The following is a 21,933-nucleotide window of genomic DNA, read 5'->3' on the forward strand; positions in this document are numbered from 1 at the left end:
CAAGGAACAATCACATCTGGTAGCGCTGACACATTGTGCGAAGTTAGGTCTCAACCTGTTTTACTGGATGGAGGATGAATCAATTAGAAACACAAGTTTGAAAGATGTGACTTGCTATAACTTTTTTTAATTGTTTTGCTTGAATACTTTTTCATGACAGTCAAGAATGGTGTAAGGATGGCTAATCAGAGAGGTGACCAAAAAAAAGCGTAATGAAGAAAAGCAGCTGTGATTGTCCCAGCTCAGTCTGGCTAACTAGCATCTTCCACTGTCATTTCTCATTTATTTTTTGGAAGTCTGCCTCTTCCTGTGTATTGCTTTCCTTGTTGTGCATTTCAGATTTCCTTGACCTCTTCATTGTTTCAGACTTCCATCTCATTTGTCTATCCAAGGTCCATATACATATGGTTGAAACTCCTGGGATCCTGGAGTTGTCTGTTTCTCTTCAGTAAATTTCTGTGACTTGGGAACCTAACGGTCCACCCTCTTCTAAATGATACTTCTCATGATTGCTAGAAGAGATTGCTAGAGAGTAATGGAGAAGCGCTGTCCAAATCTGGCGCTGATTGACATTGTCATTTGTGTGCCAATGATCCAGGGAGGGAGGGAAGGACTAAGTGAACTTGGAAGTGCTGCCATTGATTTATCTGCACATGTTGAATTGGTCATCACCGGCAAAATAAAATTTATATATATGGCCTGCTCGGTAACTGTTATCACTAACTAGTGACTCTTTGCTGTAATTAATCTCAGATTCTCAGCCTTACTAAGGTTTGGTAGCTTTCTGAATAATTATTTGTAAAAATTATAAATTAATTTATTATGAGCATCACTAGAACACAACAGAACTTTGATGTTATTTGATATAAAGAAAAAAGTGAGCTCATGCCATCCTCTGCACTTGTACTTTAATTAATAATCACTTTCCTTTTCTGTACAAGATTAATGCAGTAACTGCAGTTGTTATAGATGCTGTAATGCTTTAACTAGATGTATTCAAAGGTTTTATGGCAGAAGGAGGGGCTGGACAGAAACCTATTCTTGCTTTATGGCTTATAAAGCTGTAAAATGTTTTCAACAATTAAAAAAGTCCCCCCCAGGCTGAGGTTGGAAGGCACTTCTGGATGCCGTCTGGTTCAACCCACCTGCTCAAGCAGGGATACCTGAAGTGAGTCACTCAGGGCCATGTTCAGTCAGGTTTTGAGAATCTGTGTGGTTGGAAACTCTACAATCTCTCTGGGCAACATATGCCAGTGTTTGAACATTGAAGAACCCCAACGGTTTATTCTTAAAAAAAAATCAGGAGGAGAGGAAAGTCTGATATGTTTTCCAGTACTTTTGTAAGAGGAGCAAAATTTCTCAATTTTAACAGAGTATAAGCGTTCCATAATGTTAACTGTACATCAGTAGGTGTTAGCAGAGGAATATTTGTGAACTGGCTGCCTTGCACGGCTTCCTTTAATTTTCTTGATTTTTCTTTTAAACTCCATTTTATTTGTTCTCCCTTCCAGACGCAGATTCAGTATCTAGTTAGTTGGAAAAGAAGGCTGATATTTAGCTGTCAGCCATTTGAAAATAATAAAGGCAGTCTTCTAGAAAATGCTTTCATGGATGCGTTTTTTTGGTGTGGGGTTTTTTTTTTTTTTAGCTATCTAAATAGGAGACATGGAAATGTGACTGTGTATTTTATTAAAATTTCTCTGTTCTCTTTTTTCCAGGTCTGCTATTTCTGTTATGCATATCCCAGTTATGAGAGGCTTTTTGTGATTTCTGAGCTTGGTGCTGTCAGCCTCATGTGAACAAACTAAAACGAAAAGCAAGAAAAACAAAATGCCACGGAGAAGGAAAACTGGTGGGAGTCCTTCTCGGAAGAATGACAATTCTGACAGAACTGCTGTTGCTGTATCCCAAGGGGACCCAAGCCACTCAGTGTCACAAGCAGTGCATAGTATCAATAAGGAAGAGCTCTTCAACAGCATGTCAGAGATGTTTTCTGACCTAGATCCTAGTGTGGTTTATATGGTTCTGTCTGAATGTGATTTTAAAGGTAAATAACATACAGTTGGCATTACAGTTTTATTCCCTACACAGACAGCTCTTAATTAGGGTGACTCCAGAAAAGTTGCCGTGGATGTTGCAACTGTATTTGTGAGTTTAGCTTTTAATGAGTAGGTGAGTCATAATATTTTGAAATTTTATAGCTCCTTCCATGCAAGATTTTCCAAGTTTGACAATGTTTCTGTGAGGCTGGTAATTTGCAGTAGCAGTGGGCTCCATAAATGGAGGTACAGTTTAAGTGGCTTGTTCTGTGACACAGAGCAGGCGGTGGTAGAGTTCTCAGGAGAATCTGTTTTTTTCCAATTAGCTTCTGTGCTGTATCTGCTAGATGCATACGCTGTTTCTGCAGGAGGGGTATTTTATGTTCTAGATCACAATTTTTTAAGACAGTGGTATACAGCGTGTGGTCCTGGCAGCATTTGTTTTTCCTTAAATACTTGAATTGAGATTTTTTTGTTTTACTTTCTATTTTGCACTGTCATGTTGTCATCTCCACCGAGGATTAGTTTTTGCCTGATAAATTCTGTTTGTCATGTGGAATTCTTTGCAGCCTCGCTTGGACTGTGTTTCTCCCTCTGTATTCTGCCAAGCTACATACCCACCTCTCCTGACAGACTATTATCATGTCTGTGCCCAGTCCTTCCCATGCTTTTGTGGTTTTGAAATTCTTCTATATACATGTTAATTCACTTATAATAAAAGTAATGAATGAGATTCTGGATAGCAACATCTAAGGAGTTATTTGGCAGGAAAATAAGTAATATATGGAGCATTTTAATCAATCTGTATTCATATGATTAGATGTGATTGGCTGAGATTTTTCTAAGACTATTTGCAAAGGCGGCAGAGGTTGGCATTTTTTTTATATGTATGAAAGCTAGGTAGCCACTGAAAAGACTGCTTTTATTGCTGTTTTACCTTACCTAAATTGTACGGAGTTTATAACTTAATAGCTCTTGTGTGTTATGATTGTTATACCTTTTAAAATTGTAATTGGTGGAATTACTGATTCATTGAACTCTTAATCAGATTTACCTTTATCAAAATAACAGATTTATCTAGAAGCTTATTGGAGAATTCAGTAAACATGCTGAGTTCATTGTTGTGTTGTGTTATTAACAATAGTTTAAAAATTGAAAGATAAGCATCTTTTCATATGAGTAATAGTAAGTTGCTATCATATAGTAGAGAAGATGGAAGGACAGGATTTTATTTAACGTGTGCAGAAAGAGTTGCACTTCAATGAACTTAGACTTTTTGCTACACTGGCTTTCAGGAAAACAGAAGCTTAGCTTTAGGAGTCAGATAATTCTTATGCCAGGTTTTCATTTTATTCACGTTGATCACAGGCAACCTGTACTCCATTTAATGGCTTTACAAAGAATTAATGCAGATACTGGATTTTTCAGGCTATATTAAATATGACATTTTCAATTGGGTCTAGCCATAATAAGCATACTTTGCATACTTCTATCTCTTTAGTCCTCAGTAGTGTTTTTCAGTTCATTTTACACTATTTCACCTAGATGAGACAGGTTAGAAATAAGTATCCATTCAAATACCCAGTTCTGATTTTTTTTTTCCAGTTAAACTTAATAATTTTTAGACACTATTTCCTTAGTATTTTTATGCTTACTAGGTTATTATTTTGCGATATGTCTGTATTGAGTTCTGCCTTTACCTCTAATGAGAAACAGATCAAGGGAGTTGCAGAAGGTGTGTTAAAAGATGAATTGGTGAACTTTCTTTTGGTTGTCTCTTTAGTTGTGATAAATAGTCCTTCGAGTAAAAAAAAATTGCATTCACATCAGCTTGTGTTTGTTCATTTGACCATGCTTTATCGTCTTTACTGTATTCAACAGTAGAAAACGCTATGGATTATCTGCTAGAGCTGTCCACCCATGCCAAAGGAGTAGCAGCTTCAAAAACCTTGGGTTTTGATTCAGTAGCATCATCACTAGCTCTTGTTAATCAGCAAAGATCTGTTGCAAGTGAAAGAATGGGAGAAGGTACTGCAGAACAAAGTAGCTCTGAAGAAGAAAAAGAAAAGGTCCTATCACCTGATGTGCAGCTGACTGAAGAACTGGATTCCTTAATAGAAAATGTCTTTCAGAGATACAGCTTGAGTGATGAGTTGCCTAATTCTGTGAATGACCAAATAGTACATAAGCACTCTGTGGAACATGATGGCTTTAATGAATTTCCTGAGTGGGAAAAATCTGAGTCAGGTTGTGATGTCCTACTTTTTCCACAGCAAACAGGGACAAATTATGAGGTTTTAGAAAATTTGTGCTGTTCTCAGCCACCAGTGAGTCAGCTGAGTGCCCAGATAAGCTCGGTAGCTGCATCAGACACTTTTGCACAGGTATTGGAAGATTCTGATTTGTCAGAAATATGTGTTCAACATGATGTAGCTTCAGAAGTCTATAAAAAGTCGAATGGAGAAATATCATGTGGAAATTCTGAACAGACACAGGATACTGTTTTGGATCAAAAAAGTGTGACTGCTGCTTCTGGTGAGTCCTCCCAAAGACCTCTGGAACTTGGAGTATCTGTCACTGGAAATCCTAATTCACAGTCCCTGGAACAGCACGAAGAGGTAGTGACTGTCTTTAACAGCCCCCAGGACACTTCTCTTCCAGAGGCGTATGTCTCTCTTGAAACATCCGGTTTCAAAACACCAAAACCTGCAGATTTTCAGCAAACTGAGCAGGATTGTAACTTAAATTTTTCTACAGCATCATGTCAACCTCAACAACACTGGAATCTCATGGCTCCTGTGTTTTATCCATCCAGTGGAAGTCGCAGCTTTGTAACTCCTGTGGCTATCAGTCCAGGGCAGTGGAGACCTGTTTCAGACTATAGGACTTTGGAAAAAGGACTCTTTTTTCCCTCTGCAGTGGTTTCAAATGCCTGGGATGGCAACCCTTCTCTGAAGGTATGGGGAAATCAAGATAGAAACTCAAAATTGAACCTCTCGCAAGCACAGCAGCCACCTGTTTGTCACATGATGAGAAAAAAGATGCACCTTATAGGTGAAGTTCTTGTTCTTCTCAGAGGTGTTCCGGGATCAGGAAAATCATATTTGGCAAGGTAGAACATCTATATTGTGAGTTTTTGAAAGAAATTGCGTAATTGTGTACAGGACTTAGTGCAGGCAGAGACAATTTTCTGACATTTGTAAATAGTTACGCTTATACCTTAATTGCCAGCTACATGGTACATGCAGCATGTTAAGTAATAATTGCAGAGAGCTGAGTTGCTTGCAGCTCCTTGACCTCTAATGGAAGTTTAAATACGAGGTGTTAGCTTTAACTTCTGTCGCTGGCCAAAGGAGTTTGTCAGCAGAGGATCATGGCAGTAGGTCTGCTGTGTTCTTCCAGTCCCTGTTTATTTCAGATGTTTCCTTCCAATAACATGGACGGAAACATGCCAGCTCTTCATAGGCAGTAATTCCTCTTCCACTGTTGGAATTCTTTTGTCTAGGTAGTACGTGTGGAGCTTCTTGGGTTGAATCTTGATTTCTTTCCTAACTCTCCAAAAGCCTAGATTGAGCTTGGACTCCTTTGGCTGGCACCTGAAATATTTGGTGCAATTAAGACTGTATGTGTATTTGTCAGTGTGAAAGTATGTCACTAGGTGTAGATGGAAAAATACCTCCCTTGTTTTGAAACGAACCTTGTAGAGAACCACCGTCAGCTCTTTCCCCTAGATATCCTCAGCCTTTGGAAATGGAGCACAATTACTATAGATCATCTTTGCTTGGAGGGTGATTATTTCCCCCCCCCTAAATTTGATGCTTCCATTCCAAATAATCTTGGTTTTGTGCAAGAGACTAAATACATATGTGTATGGTAGCAGATGTCAGGGCTGGGGAGGAAAAGGGGAAAAGCTATTTACTTCTTGATCTTTCACAGGACTTTGCTTGAGGATAACCCAGGTGGCATCATTCTTAGTACTGATGATTACTTTTATAAACATGGACAATACCATTATGATCCCGATTGCTTAGGAGAAGCGCATGACTGGAACAGGAAACGAGGTGAGAAATAAATAAGAGATTATTAGCTTGCTTTTTTACAGTTCAATGCTTGTGTGCTGTTTAAAAAGCTGCCTGTCTTGTAATGCCTGTGTCACAAGACAAGCATTTATCCCATCATAGAAATATTTTTTAATATGGGTGTGGAGAAAGAATATGAGCACAAACTCAGAAGTCAGCTGTCTATCGTGTGTTTTCCAATTAAAAATCCCAGTGTCTTTGTCAAAAGATTGTTTTGTCCTCAGATTTCATCATGGTATGTATTTTGGGTTGTGTCCCATTTCTGGAGTGTTAATTTGTACCATCTCCCAGAATTATTTCTTCTGAGATGAGCCATTATATATGCATATGCAATAAGTAGTGAGGATGTTGATACAAATAACACACAGATATTTTCCTGCTCTTGATTTTTTTTTTTTCTCTTGAACACTAAATTACTGGCAAATTTAAAACAAAATTATAAGAGCAAGATAGAATAAACGATTTTTTCCCATAATCGGTGTATTTTTTTATAGTGGCTCCCACTAAGCTCAGCATAGAACAACTCTTTTTAAGCTTTTATTTGCTAAATTTGAACCATGATCACTTTTCTGCTGTCAAATTTCTAGCCAGTGGAGAAATGGGTTAATAAGAAATGCGTGTTTCAATGATAACTTTGATTGTTCAGATGCATCGTAACATAGCTACAAAAACATGGTGCTGTATCTCAAAGCTAGTGATTCTAAACATTTCATTACTGTGTATTTAAATTACAATAATTCTTTTGATTTTTCATATTTTATACAGTTTACAGAGTGGACTAATCTTAAGACTGTTATAAAGCCAAGAATTTTGTATGCAACAAAGAAGTCCACTTTAAGGTGATCATGTAGTTTTTTTTTAGTTTAATTTTACTGATTGATTAGTCATCTTGGTGCATTTTACATCTGCATTTTCATTCCTTGATTATCATACATACGTTAATTCAAAAGAATAATGCCGTATCTCAGTAGCTTTACATGTGAGGGGGGGATTTATAAAATAAGAGGGCCTTGAAACAGATCAAACTGTGGCAAGAGTTCTTTACACAGCGGTTAATCATTATGGATTGCCTACTTAAAAAATACTACAAATTTAGAGAATTAATACAAATGTTACATGTCTGCCTTATTATAATGAAATTAACTTTATCACATTCTTTTGTACACATGTGTCTTTCAGCCAAAGAAGCATTTGAAATGAGAATCTCTCCTATAATAATAGACAACACAAACATACAAGCATGGGAGATGAAGCCTTATGTTACTTTGGTAGGTATTACAACTTGATCGATGTGAAGAGGGATTATTGACCAGCATGGCAACAACATATGTTTTAAAATGGGATTGTCTTTCTCAGTCTAGCTGTTATTCTACAAGGAAGTCTGGAGTCAAAAAAAGTGTTACATGGAATCGTATTACCCAGTGTCGTATTCTGTGTGCATCTTGAGTATTGACCTGGCCTAGTTTCCAAGTGACAAAGCCAAATGCTTTGCACTTGGGAGTAAAAATAAATATTGCTGAGGAAACTGAATTCTGTTCCTCTTTTATATGATTGGTAAAATTCTAAGCTACTTTTAAAATATAATCAGCACTAATTAATAAGAGTGATGTTTGATGCTTGACAAAACTTGAAAACTCAGTCTTAGTTTCATCCTAAATATGATCTAGAGGCAGATACCAGCTGAGCAGTTGGAGGGCTAGAGTTATCAAATGTTGCTAGCTTGCTTGAAGTTAGGCAGATTTACTGAATACTTCTCATTGAAGTGATGTAATCAAAATAATGCACCTGCACTGTTTTGTTAGTTGTGTAGTGCTTTTATTTAGTGACTAAAAGTGACCAGTTTAAAGAAGCAGGCTATACATGTTGTGTGCTTTTTCATATAAATAAGAAATGGGTGATATGGCTTGCTCTGTTTTATTTCTGTTTTGTTCAGGCTCAGCAGTTCAAATACAAAGTCATGTTCCGAGAACCAGACACTTGGTGGAAGTTTAAACCAAAAGAACTTGAAAGGTAAGAACGTAAAGAAAAATTCCATGTTAGATTGTATATCTTTCACAGTCTATAAACTGTGATTTTTCAAAAGGTATCGCTTTGTACAGTGGCTGGTGAAGTAGCAAGATATCAGTCAAGATTTTTGCGATAATAAGTAGCTTTTAAATATTTTTTTCTACAATATTAGCTTTTGTGGGATTTTATATGTATTATGAGATCTTTTTCTGTGACTTTGTTCTAATTACATACAAAATATGCCATTAGCAATAGATAGCATGTAATATTTTCATGGTTGCAATTCTTCTGCATTTAAGGTACAGTGACTGCTCCTTTGGATTTCTGAGGTTGCAAAAATTATGTCAGGTTGGGGCTGTGTTTGCATCCAGCTGCTCTGTTGCCTTATTTGAAATGTTTCTGCTGTCACTAAGTTTAAGGCAATCAGCACCTCATGGCCTGAGAGGGACAAACCCCTGTGCATCACCATTGTTGTTTACCTCTTCTTTAGCAGGACCTTCTACACAGTCATAGAGCCATTACTTAGAGCCAAAATAAGCAAGATGTAAACCCTATGTAAGTGAATAATAAGGTAGCTAGAAAATTGGCTGGATGTCAGGTTCAAAGGGTATCAAAGTGGTTCAAAGCCCAAGAGGAGGCTGATGTCCCTTTAGGATGAATACTAGGGCCGCTACTATTCAATGTATTTTTTTATAACTTGGATGTTGGGACAGAGTGCACTCTCAGCAGATTTGCAGATGATAGTGAATTGAGCAAGAGTAGTTTGTTCAGCCTTAAGAGGAGAATGTTAAGGAAGGGATCATATTGTTGTCTATAGCTACCTTTTGAGAGGTTAGAGAGAAGACTAAGATGATCTCTTCTGAGAATTGTGCAGGGATAGGACAAAACAGACATAAGCAAATTGGAACTTCAGAATTTTTGATTACATAAAAGAAAAAAACCCAAAACTGAGGGTGGTCAGGCACTGAAAGAGTTTGCCCAGTTTGAAAGAGTTTGTAACCTTTCAGTTATTTGGGATATTCAAAATTTGACAAGACAAAGCTCTGGGCAACCTGATCTAGCTCTACCTCCTCTGAATAGGAGGTTGGACTATGTGACCTCTAGAGGACCCTTTCAATGTAAGTTATTTTGTGATTTTATAATATCAGTTGTCATCTGAATTTGCATGCCTAGCTTAAGGTTGACCACTTTTCAAGTGAGGTTAAGGAAGATTATTTTCTTTCCTAAAATAGAACTTAAACATTTTCTCCTGTACATTCACTTTCTGTTTCGCCATCCTTGGTGGGATTCACTTGTTCGAGGTGGAGCTGCTGCAGAGCACATTACTAGTTGGTATTTAGCAGTCAGTGAAAATTTCTAGTCAAAGGTTGTCCAAAATAATAGCTGAAGAGGTTTTCCTCAAGGAGTTCTTAGTTTAGCAAAACCAGAGAAGGAAGACTGAATTCAGAAATCTTCCGTAGCTAGTTTGATATCCTGCATCACTGTCAGGATCTGATATGGTGTGTTTCTGATACTTATTTGAAGAAGATGCATTAATGGTACAGTTTTAGATTTTAGTATTTAGGCAAACATCCTATTGCAGAACAGGGCCACCAGGTGGAGTGGAGAAGTCAAGTGGAGCAGCAATATGTCTGAGGTACCCTGTTTGGAATGCCTTAGTGCATGGATACAGAAAGAATTGCTGTTTCACTGCTTTTTCCCTGTCCCCCCCGAATTCCCTGGTTAGTCTTGCTGTAAACTTATTATCATTAAATTATTATTAAATTATTCTCTTCTCTTGTTGTAATATACAAATCTGAAATGTTTCTTTTTCAATTTTTTTTTAATTCATAGGCGAAACATTCATGGTGTATCTAAAGAAAGGATCAAAAGAATGTTGGAACGGTATGAACGCTGCCTTACTGTTAGTTCAATATTGAATTCTTCAGTCCCAGAAAAATCAGAAGCTGCTGGCTGGAGTGAAGATCCTTGTCAGGAGGAAAGCCATAGGTTAGATTCTTTTACTAGCTTTGTAGTCTCAAATAAAAGGCTAAAAATTCAAACTTCATAGCAACAGAACGTGGATAATGCTGCTGAACAGTGAATGCATTAAAAAGACTAGTTAAATAATAAAAAGAAATACAGTACACAATTTTCTTAATTTTTAAGAATGTCAGCATTTCTAGGAATGAGCAGTCAAGAGATCTAGTCAACCCAGTATGGGGGTGTGTTACTTTTCAATAAGCCAGTCTTGATTGACTTTCTCTTATCTTCAAAATGTGCTGTTGTATGTATGTTGTAGATACAAAACACTTAAAATCTATAAAATGCTTTTCAGAAGAATGTATTCACAAATACCAGCAAATTACTGAGTCTGTGTGTTGGTATTAGATGATATCTTTGTGGTAGAAGGTGAATTCTTCGTACAGTAATAATGAGTTATTTACTTGCTCTTGAATATATTTAATTTAGACTTGTCTAGATTTATGTTGGTTGTATACACGACTATTTTGTAGTGGCTAATCTGAATAATGCTGCATGTGCATTATAATAATGCGTAGGAAACCAGATATTATTGTAGTTATTTCATTTAGGTTTTGCGTGCTTAATGCATTTGAAATGAAGTGGGTACTGATAATTAATGGCATGTAGTTGATTGTGAAAAATGGGATGACAAGAAATGGCATGTTCTCTCCTAGTTAACTTCTGGACTTTCTTTAGCATTGAGCCATCAGGAGAGAGTAACAGTCATTAAATAAAAGCGTATTTACCAGGTTTGCTGATCTGAAGGAGGAAATGTCTGGCAGTAGAGTGCTTCAGTACATAACTGAATGCTGGGAATGGGGGAAAATAGACTCCTGAGAAAGTATTCTTAGCCTCCTGCTGAAGTAGAAAAGGGATGCCTACCAAGGAAAGTTCCGCTTTGCTTACCTCCTTCTTTTTCATAAAGGAGTGTTGAGTTTAGGGCTGAGTCATCTTAAATTTGTTTTCCTCTCACTAGAGTTCTCCAGCTGGATGTTTAGTGTCCTAAAAGGTGGTTTCTGGTCTGTAATTTGAAAATAGTAAATAACCAAGCCAAAATTAAAACTGTGCACAAGTGCTTAAGGTTTGAAATGGGTTTATCTTTAATTCCAATTTGTCTTTCAGAAAGAAAGAGGCACATTCTGATGTAAATGAAGAAAAACCTTTTGCTTCTGATGTGGAGCCTCATGAATTAGCTGAAGATGATAAAACTTTTCCCAGTACTTCTCTAACATTAGAAAGTAACTGTGATCCTGAACATTTTCAGAAAGAGGAAAAAGAAATGGAAAATAACTCAGTGGAAGACAATTCTGGGAACAGCACTGTTAAAGATGACTTGGATGTTTGTTTATCAGATTGTGTAGAAAAAGAACTGCCCTTGGAGAAGAAAGAACACAAGGAAGAGAAAATTGAAAAAAAACCTGAAACAGAAATGGATAAGATTGATGTGACCACAACTGAAGAGACTGTGTGCTTGCATACAGGAGGCGTTGAGGAACACAGTGATAATAACATTCTCAAAGTTCAAACTGAAGTTGAACAATCTGGCGAAATACATGCAGAACCAAAATCAACACAAAGTAGTAACATAGTGGAACCAAGCAGTTCAGCTTTTGACACATCAGGAAAACCAGAGCTACTAAACTTTCTGGGTGACTGGCCTATAGAACAAACAATGGGACAGAGAATCAAAAGAGCTAGAAGACTAGAAAAATCTTCTCTGAAGAGTGATAAGGAAGATAAAACTCTCAGTCAGCAGCATCCTGAGTTAGGTAAAGAGCAAGCGGGCCTGCCTGGGACCTGTACTGTTGAAAAAGGACATGAGGAACAAAATCTAGCCTCTAGCTGTTCCTCTGTTAGTTCAGATAAAGTTACACTGGAATTACAAATGATAGGACATTGGCCTGTCTCAGGCTCATTAGAACAGAGACAACAAAGGTCAAGGAGAACAAGAAAGACAAGTCTAAATCAGTCTGATGAAGGTAGAAATACTGAAGGTGATGTTAATAGAAATGCTCTTGAGACTGTAGATGTGCTTCGTGGGACACCTGTGAACACTGCAGAGCAACCGGATGGAAAAGGTTTGCATATGCACCAACCTGAAACAGTAGCTAGTGAAACAGTAGGTGAGAAAAAAACCCAGCAAAATAAGAGAATGAGGAAACATCACAAATTAGCTCTCACTTTTACAAACAACAATTTGCCCCATCCCAAAGAAGAGGAACACTTGTCTATGCTTAACACAGCAGAAGAGAAACATGACACGTGCTTGTGTAGACAAAAAAGTAGCCATTCACAGACTGAATCACAGGACTTTGCTCTCCTGTGGAGATTAGAAAAGAAAATGCTTTTTCCTGTGACTACCAAAGTATTGCATGGCAGACTAGATGGCTTCAAACCCAAAGATGTAGATAATGCCTCAGATTCTCAGCAAAAAATACCCTATCGAGTTACATATGATAAAAGTACATTTGTGGAAGAAAGTGAACTTATCAATGTTGATGAGTCTGAAAAGCTAAATATGCTATGTAAGCTCTTTGAGTCTGTTTCATTTGAAGCTCTGAAAGATCTGTATGAAAGATGTAACAAAGACATAGACTGGACCACAGGCCTACTGTTAGACTCTGATGAAAGGTTATGCCAAGATGTTGATTCTGAATGCTTTCAAGTAAGAGAAGCTGAGCCAGTTGTCGCAGACCTTGATTTCAAGGCAAGTACAAATTACGGTGAGAGTCTCAAAGGCTGCGAACGAACGCCACAAATAATTGGGGCTGGTGATATCTCCGAGCCTTCAGATGACAAGAACTCATCACTCAGCGTTGCAGAAAGTAGGGCTAACAAGGCAATTGTAACAGATGCTGATGTGGCTGGCTTGTTGACTGCTACCTCCTTGAATGATTTGGCACAACTGAAAAAGTCTGGAGATGCAGCCCCTAGAACTGACACAGGCAGCTCAGCCTCAGATATCATTGAGCCATCCATTTCAGGAAACCAGAAGATAGAGTCTGAGAGTCCTGGTGAAGAAACTATAAAGAAGCCATCAGTCTTACAACTTGAGGCAGGTTTATGTATACCCATGACTTTGCCTCACGGTCGTAACACAACTTCTACCAATTTGAAATTGGAATTAAATAATGAAAGTGACAGTAACCCTTCAGAAAGCAATGCGGAGAATTCCAAAGTGACTGCTTTGTTCCTGGAAACAGGTCATGCACCTCTGGTGGGTCCTAGGAGTGATAAAGAACTGGAAACAGATAAAGAAACCCAGGGGAGTTCCAGGGAGATATGTGGTAAAGAAGAAATTGAAACCCCAAGCTGGGATGAAACTACAGGCAAGATACAAAGCCCTATACCAACATCACGTGCAGCCTTCAACATAGATTGCCTAGAACTAACATTACCTCCTGAACTGGCACTCCAATTGAAAGAAATATTTGGGCCTGTTGGCATTGATGCAGGTATGGGCATAGTTCTATCCTTATTTTTATGGAAAAAAACCCCAAAAACCCAACAACTTGGGTAAGAAAACCTTTCTTTGCCTGTGTTTTTTTCCCTTTGTGCTTGATTTTTAGGGAACAGATTTGCACAATTCCTCATGATACTGTTGTTTTCTTTTGTTAATCCAAAAATGGAACTGAGTGGCAAAAAATACAAATGCAGTAGTGCTACCTTCTGCCTTTGTCTTTTTGTATATGTGTTGTACTTTAAAAGCATAAGAAAATATATTGGCTTATTTGCATTTTGAGCAACAGGCCTTTGAGCCTATATTGAAACTCTGAAGGGATATGAAGATGCAAATTATGACTGGGTAGGAAAAACGAAAGAAAAAAGAATGCTTTAGGCATCAGTTAAATTGAGGAAGGAGAAGATGAATGGTTTAGAGAGAATATAAAGTGCGATTATACTTAAAAAGTTAGACTGATAGAAAAAGGAAGAAAACATAAGGAATACATAGCTTGTTTGTTTTCTCTCTTTTCTTTTTCTTTTTCTTTTTTCTCACTTCTCCTGAAGATTACTTGATGTGAAACCCAGATACCTGATTTATTGGTGGGTCTGACTACTGGCCTCTTTGCCATCCATGCCGACCTCCTCCAAAAAAATGGTTTGGATAGTGGGAAGGTGTTTTATTGTGTCTGAAATATGCCCTGCCTTTTTATTTGATACATATGTACTTCTTGCCTTTTTATTTTTGAAGGGGTGAGAAACAGTATCATACAGATCTTTTAGTGAAAAGATGTATCATTATGATACCATGATAATTCCTGCCATTTCCTTTAAAGTTAGAGGGGACACTTGGAGTTTGCCTCTCTGAGTTTGTGTGTTTGAAAAGAGGGATGTGACTGCTGTTGGGCAGTGACAAGTATGTTGTGTTACATAGAAGCAGTTGCCTGTGGATTGTAATAAAATAGAGGGAATCACAGTTTCACAAATGAAACTGTGGTTGGAAATTAACATTGGCTTTGTAAAAGAAGTTTCTGCTAGAAAAATGGAAAAAAGGAGGAAAAAGGTAGTTGTTTGGGTAGTCATATTTCAACAAGATGCAATTAATGTTAACTTTTTTTTTTCCTACCCTTTCTGAGTTTTTGAACATCAGATAATGACTTCTGTATGGAATGCCTTTTTTTTTTTTTAAACTTGGCAGTTGCTGAAGTTTTTTTCAGACATGACAGTTTGTGCAGAATCCCCAGAATTCAAATTAATAAGTCTAGGCAACTGTACTTTTAATTGCTTAGATAAGTTTCTATAAAATGCTTTAATATATATTTTCTTTTTTCCATAAGGATCACTAACTGTTGAGGATTGTGTGGTTCATATTGATCTGAATTTGGCAAGAGTGATTCATGAAAAATGGAAAGAATCTATTCTGGTTAGTAGATTTCTTGCTTATGATAGGGTATGGCATACCTGTGCTTTGTCAGACCATTTGCCGCCTTATGTGTTAGTCTAAATGGGTAAGATATAAGTAACTTTGCAGGAACAATGATAAAATACAATAGTAGTTTGTAAAATATGTGGAGTGTATCAGCATGTCATAATCATCAGAGCTGTTGAAAGACAGTTTAAGGGATGAAGAAATGACATGTCATGGCTACCTTATCACAAAACCAAGATTCTTAAAAAAGAAGGATCATAATGCACAATTTCACTACAAGATTGATCAAAAATTCCACTGGCCAAAAATAATTACTGGCCTTTTGACATGTAAGAAGAGTTCTTTTATGAATAATTATGTATACAAAACATCTCCATCTATGTTAATTGAGAAGAGTTCTCTAATCTCTGTTCCTTCACAGCCTTGTAAAACTTGGAATCCTTTTTGGCAAAATTTTTGTTTGGATTATTTAATTAAGGTTATGAAATCTTAGCAGCAGGGCATGTTCCTCTAGTTTGATGTTATTTTCAGATAGTTCTATCTTTTAAACTTCACTTCTCAATTATTTTTCTTAAATATATTTCTTTTAAAATACCCAATCTTTAAGAAATAGTGTGAGACGTTATTTTGAAGCTGGTTTACTTAGAAGCTAACACTTGCGAAGTCTTACTGTAAAATTTATAGTTTGCTTACAACAGTCATGGTTTTACTGTTTTTATTTAGAAGCGTCAGAGGAGAGATGAATCGTGTAAGTTGTCTGCAGAAGGTATGTTATGTATTTCTCTTCATTGTAAAAATACTTAATTCTCATTATAAAAATATTTAATTCTTTGAAACTTCAGTAAGGTTGCAAATATTGAAAAATCATGGGTTCGTTTATTAAGCTAAGCTTTTATTTGTTGTACTTGGTTTCATTTACTATTCTCTTACGGAGGTGTGTGTGGGAAGAAGTTAATTATAAGCAGAATCACTAGTCTCAGGTAGATGCAAGGAAAAAGCCTATCATTTTGCGTACTTCAGAGAACTTAGAGGAGCTGTGGCTTGATCAGACAGCTGTTTGGTAGGACTTCTGTAATCTCCGTGGCAAGAAAATGTGTGGCCAGAGAATTACTAGCCGAGTAAGATTTCTGTAGATGAGGGAAGGAGGTCAGGAGTACAACATTCACATGTTATTGTCCTTGTCAGAGGAACTGATTGTAGCAGAAAGATGTACATCCCTGTTCAAAAAGTGTTAAAATCTCTGGCAATCTAGTTTTCATTCAGCTTCCAGAAGAAATGTCCCTGTATAGCAGAACCACAGTACTCTTGCATGGGACCTGGGTGAAGACGGATTGCAGTGTGGGTGCAAACTCTCCACCTGAATGACCAAACAGCACTGTTGGCATTAACTCCTAGAAGTGCAAAACGAGATTGTTAAGCATCTGTCCTTAAGTTGTAGAGGAAAGGCATGTAAATGCATGAGTCAATAGTTCTCTTATAAAAGCAAAGAAATCTCCCCACTTCACGTATGTGCAAGGTAGTTTACAGCTGTAAGATATGTCCTGGCACTTGAGAACTTGGTCAGGGAGTCTGATGGTTTTGCTTTTGTTTTACAAAGTAGATAAAGATGATCAAACAATCTTTGGAAAATAAAAGTGAGAAAGGTGAAAACAATGTGTTGTTTTATGTTTTAGCATTAATAATATTGTTTTAACAAAACCCAAACCATCTAGGTTGAAAAACGTAATTATTTTGGCTTTGCTTGTACAAATAAGATAATAATTGCTTTATTTGCCACCTCATTTTTATTGCTTTTGAAGGTCCTACTGTGATTCAGCAAATAGATACAGATGACTCAGAAATGCTGTTATCTCAGAATGCAGACAGTAAAATACAGAAGAAAAAAATGAACTGGATTTCGGGCTCATCTAATGACATGCAGACTAAAAATCCAGCAACATCAGATGTTTTTCCTTTTATGGATCACTGGAATGCTCAGATTCAGAAAGTTTCTCTCAGACAAATAATTTCTGAAGAAATAGCTATGCAGGAGAAACAGGACATGGTATGGATAGCACCAGGTTTTTTATGTACTTTAAATTTGTTACTACTAACGAAGCAAAATATGTCTTATCTGGTGACTCATCTTTGTGCTGCTGATTACAGCCTGAATTCGTGAGACAAATGCATGCCAATTTATATTGTTGATTACTGTGATACAGGAGTCAGCTTGTGGTAGATGTTTCTGTTTCAAAAATATAAATCTCATTTTAAAATGTAATATTTTGATTGTTTCATAAATAGATCATGGTGCATTTCACTCTATAGGTTAGCGTTTGTATTTGGTTGAATTGTTTTTTGATTGCTCACTTTAAAGCAAAGAGAGATGATCAGCGTGATTTCAAACACTTTTTATTGGGAAAGCAATATCGAGAAAAGTTCTTACATAGCTCCATGCCTTGTTTGTTCAGAAGTGGATTGAATTAATTTTAATATTTTTTTGTAAGGAGAACCTACGACATTCCTAACAGATGAGACATTCAAAGTAGTACTTGAGGTTAATGTCAACGTGTTTCTGTACCCACTTGTCAGAAAATAGTATTTTTTTTAAAAGGATTTTTATTAATTCTGTACCTTCCACACAGTTCCCATGGCCTGTGGTTGGCGTGGGCATAACACTGCCCTCTACTGCCCGGCAGTTGTTCAGAACAGACACTTTTTTTGTAATTGTCCCTGATAAGTAGCTGTCCTAAAAAAGAGCAGCTTTGTTTCTACTGGTATGAAAAGTTGGATGGATTAGCCTGTACTTTGAAAGGATGGCTTGGGGATTCTTTCTTTGAACTGCATGTCTGTGGCTTACTGATAATAACAACTGCGAAGTCCACAGCTTTATTTTCAGTTTGGATTCATGGATCTTGGCTTTGTTTTGACTACTTTTTTTTTTTTTAATCTGAGTGTTGGAATGATCAGTCCACTTTATTCTGGGGTTAATTGTTTTCTTCTCAGCATGACTTCACAAATATGAATATTTATTACAGTACAGCTTCAGATACATCAAACCAAAATTGTTCACCCTTTTTAATAATAAAATGTTGTTTCAGTCCCAGACCCTCAATATAGAGTGATGGACTTTGCACAAGCTTAGCATTGGACAGGGAATGCATTCCAAAACTTAAATTCCCCTTAAAAAAATCCTCCTTTTGCTTCGTCCAAATTATGAGGGGACCTCCAGCTGAGTCACTTCAAATGACTGCAGAGCATTGCAGTGGTGTAGAATACAACTCACTTGTCCCTACTTTATTCTCATCAAATCAGTGTGGCAGGCTGATATGATATGTTGTCATTGCTGTGGGTGCACACCTACTGAGTGGATATTTTTTAAATCTTAGCAAATAACAGTAAAGTTGGATTGGCTCTGTTCTTAATATATTTTGTTCTAATTGAGAACTTGTAATATTTTTCCTTTGTCTTCTGAGTAGAATCGTGTTCCTTCTATGGCTAGAAAAGACTGTGCTGCTAAACTAAAGGAGAAGCAACTTTTCGAGATGTTTCCAACTATTAATCAAAATTTCTTAATGGATGTCTTCAAGGACAACAAGTAAGAAATCTTTTAAAGTTCTTTGTAAAAAGGGTACTCGGTAATACTCTATAGTGCACAGTTACTGTCTTAAATATTAAGAGTTAAGGTACTGCTAAAGAACGGCTTTTTCCAAACTAGCATGGGTTTTGTAGATCTAAATAAAGGCAAAGCTAGCTGGTCTTAAAAGCAAAAAGGGCATAAAACCTCGATGTGTTTCTTTTCTTTTCTCTCTCTCTCTTTTCTCTCTCTCTCTTTTCTCTCTCTCTCTTTTCTCTCTCTTTTTTTTTTTTTTTTGAGTAGACAGCTTCTCTCACTGGGAGAAGAATGTCTCTGGCTATTGACCTCTGACTGACTGTCAGTGGAACTGTGTATTTGCTCTAGAGCTGAGGTTTAAATCAAGTGGGAGAAATTAGTGGGGATGGTAACAGTGGGTTCACAGAAAGTGGCAGCCACCCAAGAGGAAAACTACCATTACCTGATGTTAGCTGTGAGTGCTTTCCTGGTTACTACAGCATCTCTGAAGGAATGAGCCATCGCTCCATCTCTTCCTGCTGATATTCTCTTTCTCTTTTCTGCATTATGTTTCTGGGGTATATGGCTACCTTCTTAAATCCGAGTTCCTGAGAACTGAACTTTTTTCAAGAAAAACTTCTTTTTTCATCCTTGGCCAATTGAATGTCTCTACATATGGGTTTGCATGCCTACTTGTCAGTCTTTCTGCTTGTCCAGGTTACAAAAAACTTTCCTTGTGGGATGTTTAAAATACGACCTTCATCCATCTCTATGGCTCAAACATTTCACCATCTCTTATTTTTCACATTCTAAATTCTCTTCATAGTGTTGCTTTTCCCAAAATCTATCTTTACTTTTGATCAGACTTCCTCTTGTCTGCTCACTGAACAGCAAGAAGAATAAAGAAGAAAGAGGGCTTATTTGAAATCTGATGGCAGCTGATGTCCTATTCTTATTTCATTAAATTTAATAACAAAGCTTGACTGGAAACACAAGGATTTTCCTGCATAATGGTTTCAGAAAACTGAGCTAGTTTTAAACTAGTTTGTACTAGCCAACCCTGACTAGAGAAGATTTAAGATGGAAGTAACATCCAGCCCCAAAAGCAGTGTTTACTTCTAAACTAATGTCTGTTTGATTAAGGTAGGATGCAATTTACTGTAGTGTTTCATTGTCCTTTTAATATTCAAGTGCCCCTCAATTACGTTTCAATCAACCAAGACTGCATGTGCGTTGATGCCAGTAATGCAGTATAGTGAGTCTGCAAGCCTTTTGTAATAAGGTGGAAAATTCCATTCCAGTGCTTTATTTCCATTGTCATCTATTTCTGTAACAATATCAAGGTTTGTAATACACATTTTAATAAATGTAGCAGCTATTAATGTATTTCTCAAGTCACAGATTTTACTTATACTTTACAGCTACTCTTTAGAACAAACTGAGCAGTTTCTGAACTGTGTTCTGGAGGCAGATCCTGTAAAAACAGTTATAGCTCAAGAAAGTGTTCAGCAAAATGAAATTGTTTCTTCCTACAGTGCTGCAAAGAACCGGGAGAAGAAGGTATTTTTATTTTTTTGTTAAATAGTAGTTACAAACATATCCAAAGCTATGTTAATGAAAACACCCTACAATGCATACTTAGCTTCAACATTGCAAATTCCTACAGGCAAAAAAAAGTAAGGAAGAGGAGGATCCTTTGAGTGAAATATTTCAAGATTTTGAGTATCCACAATATGATGATTTAAGAGCAGAAGCTTTTTGTCACCAGCAAAAGAGACAGGAATGTTTGAAAAAGGCTGGGGAGGCCTATCGCATGGGTATGAAGCCTGTGGCAGCATTTTATGCACATCAGGTAAATGTAAATATTGTGCTTTTTGCCTGAATTTAGAGAGGTACTTAAATACTGAATTGAGAGTGATAAGAAAAACATTGTGTCTACTAGAGTTGAAAAATTTGTTCAATTATTATTCCTTGTGTAAGTGTTATATGGAGAATCACCTTACAAATAGACTCTCTTTCACTAGTAATGATACTGATACGGGAAGCTAATGTACCTAATTTAGTGTGAGACCTCATGAAAGATAACATTTAGTGTTAGTCACACATGCTCCTTTTCTCATAGCTCTCACTCTCGCATCCATGTACTTGTAAGCACCAAGATTTGTTTCCATGTTGTCTGGCCAGGTTCACTCATGTGTGATGTGGACTGCAACAAGCATCAATTTTCAAATCCTCCGTGTGTCCCTTGGGTTTCTTTTAATTGGTGATGAACTGGTTTTAGACAGATCTTTTGTACTTTTTAGGAGTCAGACACGTATTAAGATGTGATCTTTTGCCTCAGAATCTTGCTTTCTTCATCCTCTATAAATCTTGGGCAAGATTGCTGCCTGCTGTCTTTGCGTCCACATTCTGACTGTCTTTATGGCTACAGTCTGTCTTGGGTTGGGATAAACATGGTGTGGTATGCCATGCTGTTTGCCATCCATCTGGTTTAGGAATGTAGATCTGCTGCTGATCAGTCTTGTGTGCTCTGGCCTTGGAGCTCAGGCTCTTTGGTCTTGATTCAAGCACATTTCTTGGTGTATACCAGTTTGATTACTGTTGATCATTGCTGTTGGTCACATTCTTGATTATAAGTATCAACTGTTCTTGTAACCATTACTGTACATTGGTTTCTTGGTGCCTGCACACAAGACCATTCCATTCACACTTCATTCAGACCACTCTTAAAATTCGGTTACAAATATCTTCAAAGGCTGTAGCTTTTCCCTGATCTAATAGCATACAAAAATTCAGGAAGAATTCATGTTACAGAAGCATTTAATTCTAAACTTTGAATTGCGTTATGGCAGAACAAAAATGTAATAATGAATCACTTGAATTAGCTTATTATCTTAAAAAAAAGCTTTTGTGCAATTGGTATAACATATCACACTAAATGTTTAGATTGTTACTGTGCAGGTAGGAAATACTGGTTGTCATTCTTCGTAATGAACTCTTTATGTTTACAGTTTATATATTGAAGTTTGGAGAGATTCTAAACAAAGGTCTGCATGATTTTAAGTAGAAATGTAATGTCAAGTCCTGTTTTACTTTTGTTCTTAGCCATAATGACAAGTACATTCTGGAAATGTATTATATATTTTCTTTTAGGTAATAAAAAGGCAAACTAAGCTACCTTTATTAATGAAAAATATCTTATGCTTGGTGGCCTTAGCCTACTTGGGAATCCTCTGCAAGTGAGAGTTATGGGGCTGGTGTCTCTGGTCTGACACTAATAACTTTTAAGAAAGTGTAAGACAGACATTCACTTCTGTTCTCTTAAGCCCTTGTCAGTCCAATACCTGGCGTTAAGTCTTCCAT

The 21,933-nt window shown here is 37.0% G+C and overlaps 1 protein-coding gene across 4 annotated transcripts in view; it reads left to right on the plus strand.

The window, feature by feature from the left end:
• Positions 1-21,933, plus strand: part of N4BP2 (NEDD4 binding protein 2) — a 42,973-nt gene that overhangs the window by 12,494 nt on the left and 8,546 nt on the right. For 3 of the 4 annotated variants that reach the window (XM_054825611.1, XM_054825612.1, XM_054825613.1), the window contains 13 exons: positions 1,719-2,047; positions 3,921-5,151; positions 5,976-6,100; positions 7,298-7,386; positions 8,052-8,128; positions 9,959-10,114; positions 11,252-13,584; positions 14,908-14,993; positions 15,723-15,765; positions 16,799-17,043; positions 18,458-18,576; positions 19,992-20,130; positions 20,237-20,422. In XM_054825611.1, the coding sequence (XP_054681586.1) occupies positions 1,831-2,047; positions 3,921-5,151; positions 5,976-6,100; positions 7,298-7,386; positions 8,052-8,128; positions 9,959-10,114; positions 11,252-13,584; positions 14,908-14,993; positions 15,723-15,765; positions 16,799-17,043; positions 18,458-18,576; positions 19,992-20,130; positions 20,237-20,422 (5,046 nt within the window). In that variant the 5' untranslated portion in view covers positions 1,719-1,830. Of the gene's footprint in view, positions 1-1,718; positions 2,048-3,920; positions 5,152-5,975; positions 6,101-7,297; positions 7,387-8,051; positions 8,129-9,958; positions 10,115-11,251; positions 13,585-14,907; positions 14,994-15,722; positions 15,766-16,798; positions 17,044-18,457; positions 18,577-19,991; positions 20,131-20,236; positions 20,423-21,933 lie in introns of those variants that run through there. The other variant, XM_054825614.1, reaches the window with a different exon arrangement.

Source organism: Grus americana, chromosome 4, assembly GCF_028858705.1.
Source record: "Grus americana isolate bGruAme1 chromosome 4, bGruAme1.mat, whole genome shotgun sequence".
In the NCBI taxonomy this organism is placed as follows: Eukaryota; Metazoa; Chordata; class Aves; order Gruiformes; family Gruidae; genus Grus; species Grus americana.